At 39.1% G+C, this 17,488-nt stretch overlaps 1 protein-coding gene across 1 annotated transcript in view; it reads left to right on the forward strand.

The window, feature by feature from the left end:
- The window catches only part of LOC138982435 (serine/threonine-protein phosphatase 6 regulatory ankyrin repeat subunit A-like), a 72,428-nt gene extending 55,888 nt beyond the window's left edge, over positions 1–16,540 (forward strand). Inside the window, exons 24-28 of the mRNA XM_070355715.1 lie at positions 548–627; positions 1,650–1,732; positions 2,854–2,945; positions 3,620–3,763; positions 4,157–16,540. Of these exons, the coding sequence (XP_070211816.1) occupies positions 548–627; positions 1,650–1,732; positions 2,854–2,945; positions 3,620–3,763; positions 4,157–4,275 (518 nt within the window). The 3' untranslated portion in view covers positions 4,276–16,540. The remainder of the gene's footprint in view (positions 1–547; positions 628–1,649; positions 1,733–2,853; positions 2,946–3,619; positions 3,764–4,156) is intronic.
- Positions 16,541–17,488: the final 948 nt, after the last annotated feature.

The following is a 17,488-nucleotide window of genomic DNA, read 5'->3' on the forward strand; positions in this document are numbered from 1 at the left end:
TCTTATTTCAATTCCCATGCCTGCTGTTTATAATGACCACCATGGAGACTGACAAAAAGTGGTGGTTATAGACAGGTGGTTGCTGTGGAAAGGTGAATTATGTTGGATAAACCGTTGTCAGGATTTCCTTGGGTGGTTGAAATTGGCAAGTGGTGGTTATAGAGAGGTGATCTCAGAGACAGGTTCAACTGTACTAGACTAGAGAGATAGGTTCAACTGTACTAGACTAGAGAGATAGGTTCAACTGTACTAGACTAGAGAGATTTGTTTCCATCTTTCTGTCTGTCTTTTGAATGAGTAACTGGAACAGTTCATTGATCAGGAAATGTTTCTTTGTTTTTGTCCACTTCTGAACGGAAACGATGCCTCTTGCTGTGTAGATCTGAGAAACTTTTGGTTCTTGCTGTGTGGACCTTAGAGCTGAAACTAAAATCATCTTATAGGTCCGACTATAGTACGGAGTTTCTTCATTGAATGCACTGACTGGTTTCTGTTTCTGTACTGTTTGTTGATCTGTTTCTCTATTTTGCCTTTTTACTGTTTGCAGAGCTGTTGTTGGAAAGCGGAAGCGACTTGACTGTCTCGGATAACAACAATAACACTCCCCTTCATCATGCATGTTTACATGTAAGTATGGAACACACACACCAGGGGTCGACACTAACTTATTTGGCCTGGGGCCACACTGGCCCCAAAGATGGAAATTGCTGGGGCGGAAAACAAAAATCTGGGGCCCACTCTCAGTATTCACGTGCGGCAATGCATTGTCTGTTTTTCTTCATCGTACTGAAGCCAGGGAAATTCTTTCAACTACTGTATTTGACATTGAAATTACGACAGCGCTTCGTCGGTCTCCTTTTTTCGTTTCTCTCAACCCTGTTCTTCATCTTCATTTCCATGTCTTTTTACACCAGGGATGTGTCGCCCCATTTTGTGTTTGGCATTTGAAGGCGATACTTATCTCTCACGCTAAAGAGTGCAATCTGGGAGTTATTTCCCTTGCGGCATTGTCCTTCGACGATTTCAATGTGGTTTTTTTTCTTGACTGCGGCATTGATCGTAACGCAAATTTCAGTGACGACTTTGACTGGCGATTTTTAGTGATTGGCTCTGGCATTAGAATGTTCGGTTTGTCATTGTTGGAATTTATCCTGGGGCGGAGTGGGCCCCAAGCTTCGGCAATGTTTGGGGCGGAACACAAAACTCTGGGGCGTTCCGCCCCCCGCCCCTGCTAGTGTCGAACCCTGCACACACACACACACACACACACACACACACACACACACACACACACACTTCCCAGTCAACCCTTGCCCCCAGTCTGCAAAGATCAGAGAACGGATAAAAATGTGTGCACCGTCCTTGCTATTCACACTTTGGTTGCACCTGCCATACGTTCCAAATTTTTACCTTTTTTCCCCCACAGAAACTGTCGGATTTGTAATTGTTGGTTCTTTGTTTTGTTTCCCTGACTGATTGATTTAATTATTTCACAGTTGGTTTTGCAGCTTCATTTTGATTTTGCTGAAGTTACATCAAAATACATATTTGACCAGTGACATCCTTTCTGATGCGAGTTTTTTGTTTTCTTTCTTTTGTTTGATTGTGTGTTGGTTTGTTGGCTGATTATCATGTAATATTGTTTTCAGGGTCGAGAAGATATAGCTCTGTTGTTACTGGACAAGATAGATGATTCCATGACAGTGAACATGGCCAACGTAGAACTTAAAACGTGAGTTACAAGACTTGCTGGAGTTCATTTCAATGTCTTCCTTATTTCCTTTCTTTCTTTTTGTCCTATCTTTATTTTTTGATAACCGTGATATATGGTCACAGGGCTCTCATAAAAAGTAGCTTCAAGCTGTTATTTTGTCTTGGAGTAGTGTCTTCAGTACTGGCCAGAGAATTATTTATTGCACGAATCCTTCATCATTTGAGAGAATTGCAACATTTGCTTTTCGGGTAGTTAGTTTTGACCTTTCAGGAGTTTACATGTACTCTATAATCCATTTTATTTGAGAGTGAATCAGGAAAAAGACCATTGACTTATCTGTGTGTGTATTTGTTGTTATTTTTTGGGGGGGAGGGGGCATCTTGAACACACGGCCAGTACCGTGTAACTGGCCTTGATACGGAACGATCCAAGGGGGGCAATCTCAGTCATCTGAAAGAGGGAAATCCAAACGCAATCCGCTTTGTTCGATTTTATGGGCTTGGACGATAGAGAAAAATAAGAAAAGCAAAAGCTGGAGTCCAGTCTGGACGAAACTGCTATCAAGAACGCAGAATTGATTTTTTCTGAGTTTTTGTTGTTGCCGTAAGCGCCGTGTCGAGCTAAAACTGAAGTTGCGGCTTTCGCTTCTCGCACATCTGATGCTTGTTGACATGCATCAACGAAGGGGCCTCACTCTGGAAGAGTTTCCTGCTCCGATAAACATGGCGCTTACGGCAAAAATAAAACTCAGAAAAAATCAATTCTGCGTTCTTGATAGCAGTTTCGTCCAGACTGGACTCCAGCTTTTGCTTTTCTTATTTTTCTCTATCGTCCAAGCCCATAAAATCGAACAAAGCGGATTGCGTTTGGATTTCCCTCTTTCAGATGACTGAGATTGCCCCCCTTGGATCGTTCCGTATCAAGGCCAGTTACACGGTACTGGTCGTGTGTTCAAGATGGGGGAGGGGGGTGCATGGTTTTATATTTTCTGAAACTTTATTATTATTATTCTCCTCCCCCTGTTCCTTCTCCTCCTGTTACTTCTCCTCCTGTTACTTCTTTGTGCATGCATGCATGTGTGTGTGTGTGATCACACTGACGCAGACTTTTTCAGGAATGGTGTTTTGCATTGTTTCCAGGCCCCTTCACATAGCTTCCAAGACCGGGTTGGTGCCTGTGGTACAGGACCTCATTTCCAAAGGTGCCAGTGTGCTAGCACTGGATGAAAACGGTAATTATAAAAGTCTACACTCATATTTCTTGGGAGAAACTTTTTAATTGTGTAGTAAACTGCTTCATGTTACATTATTTTTGACTCACCTGAGCGATCAGGATTCTTAGTAATGAGCCATGTTAGGCCGTCCGGCATTTACTTTTCTTGTTAATAGCAATGCCTCTAAAGAAAACAAGGAATTTGGCGTGTTTTTTTTTAACTCACCTGAAACTAAAGCATAGATGAAATCTCTTTTTTGGGGGGAGCTGGTTACAAATTTCAATGGGTAAAAGAGCACTAAAGATTTCCAGCAATGCTCAAAAAAAGAAAGAAAGAAAAAGAAAGCAAGACAAAGAAGTGAAGAAAAGGGCACCCAGGATCTCCCAGTCCACAGTGTTCTTGCTGGTTGTATTTGACGTCCTGATTGTAGTTGGTTTTCTGATGGACAGTGGAACCCTTTTAAGACCGAAAAACAAATCTGAGGATACCGGGTTTTAAAAGGGAGGGAGGGAATCGCTGAGTTGAGGTAAATGTACAGATTTTATAGACAGAAACTAGGGTCTTTCTGAGGGGTGGGGTCTTAAAAAGGGGGATTCCAGTGTATGGCAATGTAGGAAACATCTATGATGTATGGACACATTTAGTTGTGCATTCACCCCCTTCAACATGGAACACCTGTGTTTGTGTCTCAGGTCACACTCCAGCCTTGTCGTGCGCCCCCACCATGCGTGTGGCCGATTGCCTGGCCATCATTCTAGCCCACATGCCCTTCCCTGCCACGCCTAACAACAACATCGTGCGAGCTCAGCGAATTGAGGGACATGTAGGTGGTTTTGGTAAGTCGTCATTTTCTTTGACTTTTCATGCCTAGATTAAAGAGTAAGATTAAAGAGACAAGATAGCACCTAACAATGTGGATTTGGCTGAAGGGGAACTGAGCGGTAGGAAATAAGTCGGATATATATAATTGAATTGAGCAGGACAAATTGCTTGATGTTTTACAGTTTAAGGCTGCAACATCCACTGAGGGTGAAACTCAGAGCCACAATGACAGCCGTGTTTCTGATCTGACTCTGCGTCTCTGTGCGTGCTATGCGCCTTTTGTTGTCCAGTCAGTTTGTGCATGATATTGCAAGGGAATGTTGGGAAGCTTTCAGGACCCCTCTTTTTAAAAGCATCATCATTATCATCATCATCATTGTTATGAATATTTGTTATTATTTTGACAGGAGCGACACGCACTCTGGAAGGGTCAGAGATGGGACTGGGCACTAGTCCCGCAGGCAGTGTCCAGGACGCCAAGGATCAGTCAGGGTCGTACCAGAGCTCTGACTCGGAGTTCTACTGACCCCTTGCTCAACCTCTCTAGGGCTTTCAGGGTTACATTTTCCCCAGGGAAAACTCGAGTGTGCAGAAAGGCACCTTTTTTAATCTCTCTTGTTTTCGAGATCACTCGAATGCCTGCCAGTCAAAATATTCTTGTCCAGGCCTTTTTCGTTTCGCTAAATGTGAACAGGCGGTCATCAAATCAGGGAGTTGAGTTTCCCTCCGTGTTGGCTAAAGGTGGATTGTTTCGCTTTGTATGTTTTGAATACTCAGAGTTAAGATATAGACTAGTGCACCAGTCTTCACTGTGATTCCATGCGGATGAGAAAATGAAAGCATGAATGATTTTTTATTTTTCTCCATTTGATAATTGATTTGTGTATTGACTTGTCATCCACCAAGCACTTGCTATGCATACGGTGAAAAGCGTGCTCCACAATGATGGCCTTGATTTATTCAAAGTATTGAATGTATGACAAAAATGTTCACTGTTCATTTTCCCTCCTTAGCATTTTGGGACTGATGTGCATGCTTATTTTCTTCTTTTTTTTCTTTTTTTTATTGTACTTTTTGTATGTTTTTAGAGTGCCAGTTTAGTTTTGATGAAAAGACAAGAAATTATGTCCTAAATGTTGTACGCAATCTCCACTTTCCCCCTTAAGACGGCTCTGCAACCAAGTTTTCTTTAAGCTGATGTGCTGGCTGTATGTTTAAAGATTCTTGAATCTGATACATGTAAACTGATTGATTAATTTTGCCATTATGTGTTGCCGGTGACAGTTGGGGTCCCAGGCCCTTAGCTTGTTAGCTTTGTACTTTAATCAAAGTCCATCCACTTAACTACCCACCAGAATGAAGTGATCAGGTCCTGTTATTTCGTCATTCTCTCTTGAACTGGTCAGCTGAGTGTGAAATGTATTGGTCAGTATTAGACTTCCCAGCTATGAAGGTTGTTTCGATAAGTTGAGCCTATCTTAACATTAAGAGAGATCGGGTTACTGCATTAGCCTGGCCCACTTTTTCTCCCCTCAAGAGAATGTAGTGGCAAAATAAGCAAGTCTCCCTCTCTCTCTCTCTCTTTTCATTTGAAGAACAAGTATTATGCACTCTATCAACTGATGGAACAGGTAGTCATAAAGTTTTATAGCACAGTACAGTTGGTTTTTTTAAAGCTTGAACCACATTATTTACTTTCCTGAATCGCTACCACTGCACCAGAAGACTTTTCAAATAGAAGTTAAAAGATCTGGAAACAAAAAGGAAGGGTGAACTTTTTAAAGACGAGGGATATGCCAGTGACAGACAATAAACAATCAAACCACCGGTCATTACACCGCTGACCAGTTTAGGGGGAGAATGACCCTTGTGCATGATACATTTAGCAAGTTTGGGTAGTTTGAACCCTCTGCGAGCGCGCTTGTGAAGTTCAATACTGCGGGCTTTGTCGGCACTTCTTTGTTTTGAATGTGTACAAAGAATACTCTAAATGAGAATTCCATGACGAACTGCTCACTTATTGACTTGTTTATAATTACCTGAGTGCGTTGTGAGGTTTTACATTACTTTAATAAATAAATAAATGATCAAGCCAAAGGTGCAGAGGGAGGTTTATGAAAACAAATGGATCTGGAATGAGATGTGATTGAATCTGTGATGGGATGTGATTCTCACACCTTCATGTCACTTCTTACAGTTAGTTAGGTTTTGATTGAATGTTTTCAGATAGACTGCGAATCCAGACGAGGGTGACTTTTTACATATGTGTGTGCACAGCTATTCCCAGAAAACTACCCGCCACATGTTTATGAAACTTTTTAAGTGAATTCTTTCAGATAATATCCCAGATTTGTTTGTTGTTAATTAATGTCTTTAATGACCTCATATCCAGCTTTGAATACAAGTTTAGACTGCATTGTGGCAACTTCCATCTTTCAGAGAAAAATGTTGATTGAAATTTTTGTTAAACAGAACTTAATTATTTAATTGGTTTGCTCATTTAAATTCCAATTAACATTTTAACAACAGATTCAAAAATGATTGTATTGTATTTTTTTTATCATTTCCTGAATCCAAAAATGTATAGATAAGTCATGGTTACTCTGAAAATGTGCTAAAAATGAAAGGAAATGGGTCTGATGTTCACATGCTGTGTGGAGAGCATCGTGGCCCGTCTCAGTCTTTGAGTTTCGGCTAGCCCAGCCTCACTCATCTTGAAGATGACTGATCTCTGGTGTTCAGTGTTCATCTTTTAGTTTGAAGCCAACAGATTAACTAAATGTTTTGATATTGCTTCATGCGACTTGCTGACATTTTTGACTCACATGCGTAGCAAAAGTGAGTCTATGTACTCACCCGAGTCGTCCGTCCGTCCGGACGTCCGTCCGGAAAACTTTAACGTTGGATATTTCTTGGACACTATTCAGTCTATCAGTACCAAATTTGGCAAGATGGTGTATGATGACAAGGCCCCCAAAAACATACATAGCATCTTGACCTTGCTTCAAGGTCAAGGTCGCAGGGGCCATAAATGTTGCCTAAAAAACAGCTATTTTTCACATTTTTCCCATTTTCTCTGAAGTTTTTGAGATTGAATACCTCACCTATATATGATATATAGGGCAAAGTAAGCCCCATCTTTTGATACCAGTTTGGTTTACCTTGCTTCAAGGTCAAGGTCACAGGAGCTCTTCAAAGTTGGATTGTATACATATTTTGAAGTGACCTTGACCCTGAACTATTGAAGATAACTGTTTCAAACTTAAAAATTATGTGGGGCACATGTTATGCTTTCATCATGAGACACATTTGGTCACATATGATCAAGGTCAAGGTCACTTTGACCCTTATGAAATGTGACCAAAATAAGGTAGTGAACCACTAAAAGTGACCATATCTCATGGTAGAAAGAGCCAATAAGCACCATTGTACTTCCTATGTCTTGAATTAACAGCTTTGTGTTGCATGACCTTGGATGACCTTGACCTTGGGTCAAGGTCACATGTATTTTGGTAGGAAAAATGTGTAAAGCATGTGAGTCGTATGGGCTTTGCCCTTCTTGTTAGATTTATTTTTTGTTTGTCTCCTTGCTGGAATTGTTTGATGTGATGCAGATTCTTTTTCAAGCAGAGGAGAGTAAAAGCTGATTTTAATTTGACACCGTATTTTTGTCAATAAGAGCATTCTTTATAGTGAAAATTAAGAAGAGTTTACCATGTTAGTACATCGATTCTTTTGTGCACTGTTTGTGTTTTTCTTTTTGATCAATCATGCAACATTGACTAAAATCATGTTCTTAAAATATGCCAAACTAAAAAAATGTTCTCACTCGATACGTATATATGCATCACTTACGTGTGCAAGGCTGCTGTTGTTTTATATTATTATTTCTAATTTTGTCAGTGTCTTTTGAGTTACGGAGCGATGCAAGCTTTGTTGTAGATACTGGGCTTTTTTCTGATGCACCAAGGCTTGCGTGTACATTTTTGCATTTTTTATGGAATCTTTGTCTTGTGATATTAGTGTCTGTGAGGAGTTGAACACACAAAGAAATGAGATGTTAATAATAATTATGATGTTTATTGTGCACAGTGTGTAAAAGCTGTAGAAACGGGTAACAAACTCTACTGAGCTTGTCAGTATGGATGTTGTGTCTAAGCTAGGAAGAATACTTCATCATGCTTCCAAAGACCCCCCGCGGGTTAGGGGGAAGAATTTACCCGATGCTCCCCAGCATGTCGTAGGAGGCGACTAACGGATTCTGTTTCTTTTTTTACCCTTGTTAAGTGTTTCTTGTATAGAATATAGTCAATGTTTGTAAAGATTTTAGTCAAAGATTTTAGTCAAGCAGTATGTAAGAAATGTTAAGTCCTTTGTACTGGAAACTTGCATTCTCCCAGTAAGGTAATATATTGTACTACGTTGCAAGCCCCTGGGGCAATTTTTTTATTAGTGCTTTTGTGAACAAGACACAATTAACAAGTGGCTCTATCCCATCTCCCCCCCTTTCCCTGTCGCGATATAACCTTCGTGGTTGAAAACGACGTTAAACACCAAATAAAGAAAGAATTTTAGTCAAGCAGTATGTAAGAAATGTTAAGTCCTTTGTACTGGAAACTTGCATTCTCCCAGTAAGGTCATATATTGTACTACGTTGCAAGCCCCTGGAGCAATTCTTTGAATAGTGCTTTTGTGAACAGAAACAATTAACAAGGGGCTCTATCCCATCCCCCCCCCCCCCCCCCCCCCTTTCCCCGTCGCGATATAACCCTTCGTGGTTGAAAACGACGTTAAACACCAAATAAAGAAAGAAATGCTTCCAAAGTCATATAGAGGTTTGACTGTTTCAGTGCCCATCACTTTTCTTCTTCTTTTTTTTCATAATTTCCTCCCTATTATTGATTGAAATGAAGTGAAAACGAATTAACACTTTGATCAACCCTGATTTTTCTTCCCATTTTCTCTTACATTATGATGTCTCCGAGGAAGGGATTCGGATAGTTTGTATGTGTAATCCGCAAATAATTCTTTTTTTTCTTCTTCATTCTTCTCCCCTTTTCTTTATGTTTATTTATTTATTTTTATTATTATTACCGGCAGATCTCAGAAGGCAATCTCTATTGAACCCCCCGCCGGTTAGGGGGAAGAATTTACCCGATGCTCCCCAGCATGTCGTAAGAGGCGACTAACGGATTCTGTTTCTCCTTTTACCCTTGTTAAGTGTTTCTTGTATAGAATATAGTCAATGTTTGTAAAGATTTTAGTCAAGCAGTATGTAAGAAATGTTAAGTCCTTTGTACTGGAAACTTGCATTCTCCCAGTAAGGTAATATATTGTACTACGTTGCAAGCCCCTGGAGCAAATTTTTGATTAGTGCTTTTGTGAACAAGAAACAATTGACAAGTGGCTCTATCCCATCTCCCCCATTTCCCCGTCGCGATATAACCTTCGTGGTTGAAAACGACGTTAAACACCAAATAAAGAAAGAATCTCTATTGAAAACATCTTATCTTGATACATAATTCATTGATTGGAATCTCTGTTACTCACACTGTCTGAATTGTACAGAAAGTTTGTCTGCTGTTTGCATTATGCAATGTGTAATGAGTATTTTTGTCATAGCGGTCTCACTTTAAAAAAACACCAATTTTTTTATTACTTTTGATATGAATCACTCTTTGTAATCTATGTAGTAAGGGCTTACTGTTTGCAGCTTCACAGTTCTAAGCAAACTTTTACAGACATGGCTGACATTCAGACAGTTCTATTCATTCAAATCCATTAACAAGCATAAACATATTCTATTACCAACCAAAGAAAAGATGTGTTATATATGAAACCTTCAAAGTCTAGTCTATTCAAAAGTATTTCAAATGTTGCTGTGCCTGGCTGCATAAGATCGTGGTTTTTTGAGTCACTTGAGAAAAAGTGACTATGTAATCGGTCAGTGTTAGTCTGTCCGGCCGGCCGTCCGGCCGTCCGTAGACACCACCTTAACGTTGGACTTTTCTCGGAAACTATCAAAGCGATCCGGCTCATATTTTGTTTAGTCGTGACCTCCAATGACCTCTACACTTTAACGATGGTTTCGTTGACCTTTGACCTTTTTCAAGGTCACAGGTCAGCGTCAAAGGAAAAATTAGACATTTTATATCTTTGACAAAGTTCATCGGATGTGATTGAAACTTTGTAGGATTATTCTTTACATCAAAGTATTTACATCTGTAGCCTTTTACGAACGTTATCAGAAAAACAAGGGAGATAACTAGCCTTTTCTGTTCGGCAACACACAACTTAACGTTGGGCTTTTCTCGGAAACTATAAAAGTGACCGGGCTCAAATTTTATGTGAACGTGACTCCCAGTGACCTCTACACTTTGACGTCTGCTTTGGTGACCTTTGACCTTTTTCAAGGTCACAGGTATGTCTTGAAGGAAAAAAATTGAAATATCATATCTCTGAAACTATTCATCGGATTTGATTCAAACTTTATAGGATTATTCTTTACATCAAATTATTTACATCTGTATTGTGTTGTGAATAGCAATTTCTTCCTGTCCATCTGATGCCTCATATAATATTCAGAACTGCGAAAGTGACTCGATCGAGCGTTTGCTCTTCTTGTTTTCTAGGGGGCTATCTCATTCACTACTTTTTTCACTTTAAAAAGGTTGTACCAGATGATAATTTGAGTACATTATTATTATCTTCATCGTTATCTTTTTTAGTGTTTGCAGAAAAGCTCATATTTTCTGATTTTGGCCACCAAAAAGTTTATTTTTTATTTTTGTGAAATGATTAACGGAAACCTCTGAAGAATCTTTCGACTTTGTTAAGATTAGTGTGTATGTTGCTTGATTATGATTCCAGATTTTTCACCTATGGGATAACTCTGGCTGCTGTGTTTTTAACTTCCATTTTTACATGGCTAAACGGTTTGATTGTTTTTCTGAACACTTACATAGTACATTACTTAGAGTATTTAGATTGTGTCAGCCACGACATTGTTTTTTTAGTTAAATGTGGAATGTTGAACTTATTATCAACAGGTTAGTCCCATGACTACGCCCCGCGGGTTAGGGGGAAGAATTTACCCGATGCTCCCCAGCATGTCGTAAGAGGCGACTAACGGATTCTGTTTCTCCTTTTACCCTTGTTAAGTGTTTCTTGTATAGAATATAGTCAATGTTTGTAAAGATTTTAGTCAAGCAGTATGTAAGAAATGTTAAGTCCTTTGTACTGGAAACTTGCATTCTCCCAGTAAGGTAATATATTGTACTACGTTGCAAGCCCCTGGAGCAATTTTTTAATTAGTGCTTTTGTGTGAACAAGAAACAATTAACAAGTGGCTCTATCCCATCTCCCCCCCTTTCCCCGTCGCGATATAACCTTCGTGGTTGAAAACGACGTTAAACACCAAATAAAGAAAGTCCCATGACTGCTGTTTTATAGAAGATTCTGTTGTTCAGATTGATTTATATTCAATCTATCCCTTGTTGAGCACAATAGCTGAGCAACGCTTTTAAAATTTCGACCCTGATTAAGGATATTCTTGCCCCTGGAGCAATTTTTTTATTAGTGCTTTTGTGAACAAGAAACAATTAACAAGTGGCTCTATCCCATCTTCCCCCTTTCCCCGTCGCGATATAACCTTGAACGGTTGAAAACGACGTTAAACACCAAATAAAGAAAGAAAGAAAGGATATTCTTCAAGTATTTAGGTAAATGATGTTTTTAATTTTGTTAGTGTTCGCTTGTTTGTGCTCTCTGCAAGCATCAAAGTGGCAGCGACATGCATTTTTTCGTCCCGTTGGAAAGCTGTGTACTTACATTGCTGCAATAGAGTATTCTGTTTCTGTGACAAGTGTCTAGTCTTTCAGACGTAAACTGAATGTAAAGTGTCTTCACTGATTGCAGTTTTACCATCTGAAATTGCAGCATATTTCACGATCAAAAATAAGAAATGTTCTTCCTTTTATTCTTCCATGGCATGGTTACCATTTAATTTATACGTATCGATTCATTCCATTTCAGTTCATTTGATAACATAGCATACCATCCACCTCTGAAATTCAAAACTTGAAAGCCTTTCACACAGTGACTTGGCTGTGTAAGAATATGCATGGTAAATCTTCTTGCCATATGTTGTGGATGTCGTGATATTCATGTTCCGGAATATTGTGAACTTGCTGTGCTGCCATAGAGATTGATCAACTTTGATGCATCCTTAATGCCTACTTTGGTTCATGTGCCTGTGACGTGTACTCGTACCAGTAGATCATGCACATTTCTTCTATCGGCTGCCTTAGATACCGTAAAACTGTCCAGGAGAAAATCGCTTTAGCTCACGGAGAGAGAGTGTGTGCGTGCGTGCGTGCGTGGTTGAAAAATACTAAAATGCTGTATCAAAATCCAAAGCGTGCTTTTAATGTCACAACCGCAAGTGTGGTTTGCTATAGTGAAAAGCCTTTTTTCTTTCTGTCCTTTTCATAATTTGTTAACTTATTTTGTGTGATGGGATTAAGTTTGATGGGAATACCCCCGGTACTTGTACTCTGTGTGTATGCACTCCAGATAACTGAGCATGCAGGCTTTTTATTTTGTTTGTTTTGGGGAGAAACCCCCCGCGGGTTAGGGGGAAGAATTTACCCGATGCTCCCCAGCATGTCGTAAGAGGCGACTAACGGATTCTGTTTCTCCTTTTACCCTTGTTAAGTGTTTCTTGTATAGAATATAGTCAATGTTTGTAAAGATTTTAGTCAAGCAGTATGTAAGAAATGTTAAGTCCTTTGTACTGGAAACTTGCATTCTCCCAGTAAGGTAATATATTGTACTACGTTGCAAGCCCCTGGAGCAATTTTTTTATTAGTGCTTTTGTGAACAAGAAACAATTAACAAGTGGCTCTATCCCATCCCCCCCCCCCCCCCCCCCTTTCCCCGTCGCGATCGCGATATAACCTTGAACGGTTGAAAACGACGTTAAACACCAAATAAAAAAAGAAAGAAAGAAAAAAAGAAATTATCAGGAGATTACTTTTGCTTGGTTTAAGCTATTTTTTTTGCAATTTGTTATTGACATAATGTATGCTTTTGACAAGTCTCTTCACATGTTCATCTATAATGTTCCTAGATAGAGTGTATACGTGTGTGTCTGAGTGTTATTGGACACAAAATCTGTTGGTTCATAAAAGTTTCATAGCATTCAGTGATTCTGCTTTCTGGCCTTGTTTGTTAGAAGAAGCCACAAAACATAAAATGTGTCTGGGTATTGAATGTGAAAATAGGACTCTGAAATGTGTTGATACTAGTAAAATTTGATTTTGCGACAGTAGAACCTGAACTGGGGGTTGTTAAAGGTCAGGCTTTATTTGAAACGGCCACACTGGTGTAGTTCTCAGTGATATGAGCACTGGTCTTTCTGCTGATGACCTTTGCCATGATTTTGTTGTGAGATTGGAGTTTTTAGAGGGGAGGTTCAGAAGCTAGCTTGGCTGCATAATATTTTGTGAATGGGTTTATAAAATTCATCTGCAGAGGTTTTCATAAATTTTCATTTGACGGAATATCTTGTTCCCAAAGAGGGCTAAAAAAAACCTTTGCTTTGCAGGTGGGGCTAAAGAAAAAGTCTGTTCCTATGGTGTTTACACCTTACATGAAGAGGACAAGCCCATCCTACCTAGATGCATGTTCTTCCCCGAAAAGAGTGTAAAATTGAAAGTCAAAGGGATATTGGTCCTAAAAATTGTCTGCTGATGAATAAATTCTTCTGTATATAGGAACCATTAGTACTTATGAGGTCTGTTTGTCCAAAATGTTCTCATAAGTGGTGCTTATACACTCATAGTACAGGAAAATTGAGTCCAGCTGCTGTAGCATAATTTCTTCCTTTTGTAGGAACCAGTTTGTGCTGCAGGTTTTTAGTTTTGTTTGTTTGTGTGCTTGTACAACCCAGGGGTTCCATCTCTTGCTGTTTCTTCCCACCGAAGTGAGAAGGGTGGCTGTGAAGTCATATAAATCTTCACATCCTATTTACTATGCATATTTGAGTGTTTTGGAGGTAAAAAGTCCTATAAAGCTGTTGTTTTGTGATCTAAGATGTAAACATATTGTGATATAGTAAGTCTCCAGTACAGAAACAAGAAAATATGTGTTGAAACATTGAAATGTGTCGTTTTCTGTTTTCAGACTGGGCTGTGTCACCAGTGTTATTTAATCTTAGCTGCTAGTCACCAAAAATCTCTAGTTCTTCAGTTTTAAGAGACATTGTCATGAGTGTAAGGATTGCTTTGATCTGTGACTTATACTGTAGGCATTCCTTGGAGAAAGAGAGTAGTAGTTCATACATCAAATGAAAGGATTTTTTCTAAAAAAAACTTTGTCAAACACATGTAAATCTGTTTTCTAAAATATTTTAATTATTTTTTTTCTGTCTTACTGTTTTCAGCTTAGCACTCTGGCTAATCAGGCAACTTGTCTCTCTAAAATACATGTATTACCTTGCTCAAGACATCGAGTCTTATTTTATCCTCTATTTTTAATTTTTGTGTGGATTGGTCTGTAAATTATTTGCAGTATGTATATTTTGAGTGTGTATGTAGTATATGTACTTGAATGTTTTGCTGTTCCATCACAGTGATCAAAAGTTAATGAGCAAGCACAAGAGACTGTGAGGGGAGACCATACTATATCTGTCATGAAGTATGTTTTTGTGCTCATTTCTTTTTCTTATGTTTGAGATGTTTTGTTGACTGGTCTCAGTGCTGTGATGTTGCTTTTTCTTTGAAAAGTACATGTCATATGGTTGCTATTTTGACACTGATTGGTGGTAATGAATGATATAATTGTTGATAGTAATTGTACGATATAACATTACTGCCTTCCTGACTCTCGCAAGCCAACCATTCAACACCACAGAAGGTAAATGTCGAACGCATAATTTTTTTTTTAAATGCTGTTTATGAAATGTGTCATAAAAAAAGACTCGACTGCCTTCTCCCTTTCATGGTTGTGTTTTTAAATCACTGAAATTGTATTTCTCGTTTATGAATAATATATTTCGTGTGTGCTATAGAAAAGGAATAGAAGAGAGTTCCTATCAACTGTCCCCCCTTGTAAGAATTACTACTGGTACTCTGAAGTTCCGATGTTTTGGGGTTGTTATGTTTTGGTTCCACTTTTAAAGCTGCTTCAGTCGATGGTTCTTTGAACTTGTTCTTAGTGTACGTGTCATTAAATTCTTTGAGTAGATTTTAGTCAAAGTCTCTGACAGTTCAGAAATGCGATGCAATAATTGTGAGCAGTTGGTGATGCAGGTTGTATGTCCTTCTGCCTTTATATGATAAAAAGAACGGTGTACATGTATGTACATTTAGTCTAGTTATCCATTTTCCAGGACAAAATTAAAAGTAAAGTTCTTTGCACCCATTTTAGTTTATGGCAGGTGACCATTGATATTGATATTGGATATTGAGAGTTCAGTTGAGGGTGAGTCTGCATAGGCACTATACCGTTGTTTGATCACATTGATGGGAGAGAAAGACCAGGATTGTTCAGTTCTTGTGTGTGTACCTCTGTACAAGGAGCAATACGCAGAAAAAAACTGCCCTGCCCAATGTTGTTGTTTTTCTGGCAAGAAGAATAGTGTCAAGTTCATGGCTGGAACTATGTATCGCTAAGATAATAATAATAATAATAAATGAGCATTTATATAGCGCAACATCATAACTTTACAATTATGCTCTTTGCGCTTGACACAATTTAAAACACAGTTATACAAGCATTTACATCTACATTCATAGTCAGCAACGCTTAATTAAAAGCATACACCATCAAACATACATTAAAAAAGATGATTCCACTAACTAAGTAATAAAAACATGAATAAAATAGGTCGTGAAAACAAGAAAATACCAGCTGAATACCCTTAATCAAACAGAACATGTTATCAACAATACTGAAAACAGCCCTAGATGTTTATATACATTATCACATTATCACTAAAACAACAAATACACTACATGTAGCCTACTGATGGACTGAGAAAACAAAATCAGGGGTTGTATTTCTTGAAGAGGTGCGTTTTAAGTGCTCGTTTGAATGCTTGGGGTGACTGAGAGTGGCGGATGTGAAAGGGGAGAGAATTCCATTGTGTGGGTGCGCAGAAAGTAAAAGTGCGTTTGTCCGTATGTTTTGGTTTTGGTGTGTGGAATGGTGAGGATGCAACAGTCAGAAGAGGCACGGAGTTGTCTTGCTGGAGAATAGACGGTGAGGAGTTCAGAGAAGTAAGCAGGAGACGAGCCAGAAAAGATAAGACTGCTGTTGTGTTGGAAGGAGTGAAATGGCTGCAGGTGTAATAATTCCATTTTTTTTATTACAACGTTTTGTTTCTCTATATTGTGGGAGAGGGATTGGGTTGTTGAATGTATACTCCAGTATTTTGCGAAGGAACGAACAACTTGTAGTAACATTTATTATATATGGACCAATGAGACCCGAACATGTTTTTTTATGAAACAGCTCACTGTGATTGTTTTCGTTCTCACAGACACTGTTGCATCAGCAAGCGTGCTAAAACATGGAGTCACCTCACTTTTCTGTATTTTTTGTACTACTAAATAGTATGTTAAACTTAAAGCGTGCTGCCAAGATGTATATTTTGTGAAGTGTGTGAGATACTGAGGTTGGGTGTATATCAGTATGGAATCAAACCACATCTATTTAAAACGTTGAATGCTGCAAGTCTTGTGTGTATAAACTTACTGTATAATCAAATAAACACCGTAGAAAAGAAAGGTTGGGTGTATAACTCTGCATATCCGTATGTGGGCGTGTGTGAGTGTGTGTTCAAAATTACACATTCTGCTACAAATTATGCAAGAACAAATACATCAAAATTAGTACAAAACACATGCAAAACATGTATTGATAAGCTTATCGTTTTCAGCCTCAGGGCGTATAAATATGTGTACTCTGCAGAATTTGGGTGTGTTTCCGTTTTCGTATTCAACCCTCCTTGCTGCCTGAGGCCAAGCCTGAGAACTTTAGCCAAGAAAGACAGAGTTTGGTTTGGGTTATAGACCATATTTCCAATTTGCATTCCTCTCTCCGATTCAGAATCGAGGTCGAGGGCCATAAAATGAGCCTCACACTGGGTGTTATGAGGACAATTCCTTACCAGTCATAAACACATCAATATTTCATATGCCCAGCAAACAACGGACAGACATGAGAGGGATGACCCTAAACTGCAGTACTCATGTTGCACTGGTACAACACTCCAAATTACGTCTTCCCTCTGTGTGCTTTCCCCTAAGTGAACGTAACTGGGCTCAAGAGGTCGAATCGTTTATTCTGGCACGCATCTTCGTTTTCTTGTAAAATCATCTCAAGATGTGATGATTTACAGACCGAGACTACAACTTCATCGTAGTAAATACCACTGAGCTCCGTTGTTGACCAACGAAAAGTCGGTCACTGCACAAAATGTACGTAATTTTGTCGTTCAGATGTTAATGGGTTTCATCGAGGTAAATTAAGAACGGCTGAAACACTGAATTGGTCCATATTGCGGGTTTGTACATTATAGGGTAAAACATGAAGCGACATCATCTGTCGCAAAAAGTTTGCAGTTTTGACAACTCTTGGGGTAACGCGCACGAGCGCACGCACGCGTACACATACAAATACACACAATAACGCGCGCACACACACACATGGTTTCACTAACAGGACCCAGGGCG

This window comes from Littorina saxatilis, linkage group LG12, assembly GCF_037325665.1.
Source record: "Littorina saxatilis isolate snail1 linkage group LG12, US_GU_Lsax_2.0, whole genome shotgun sequence".
In the NCBI taxonomy this organism is placed as follows: domain Eukaryota; kingdom Metazoa; phylum Mollusca; class Gastropoda; order Littorinimorpha; family Littorinidae; genus Littorina; species Littorina saxatilis.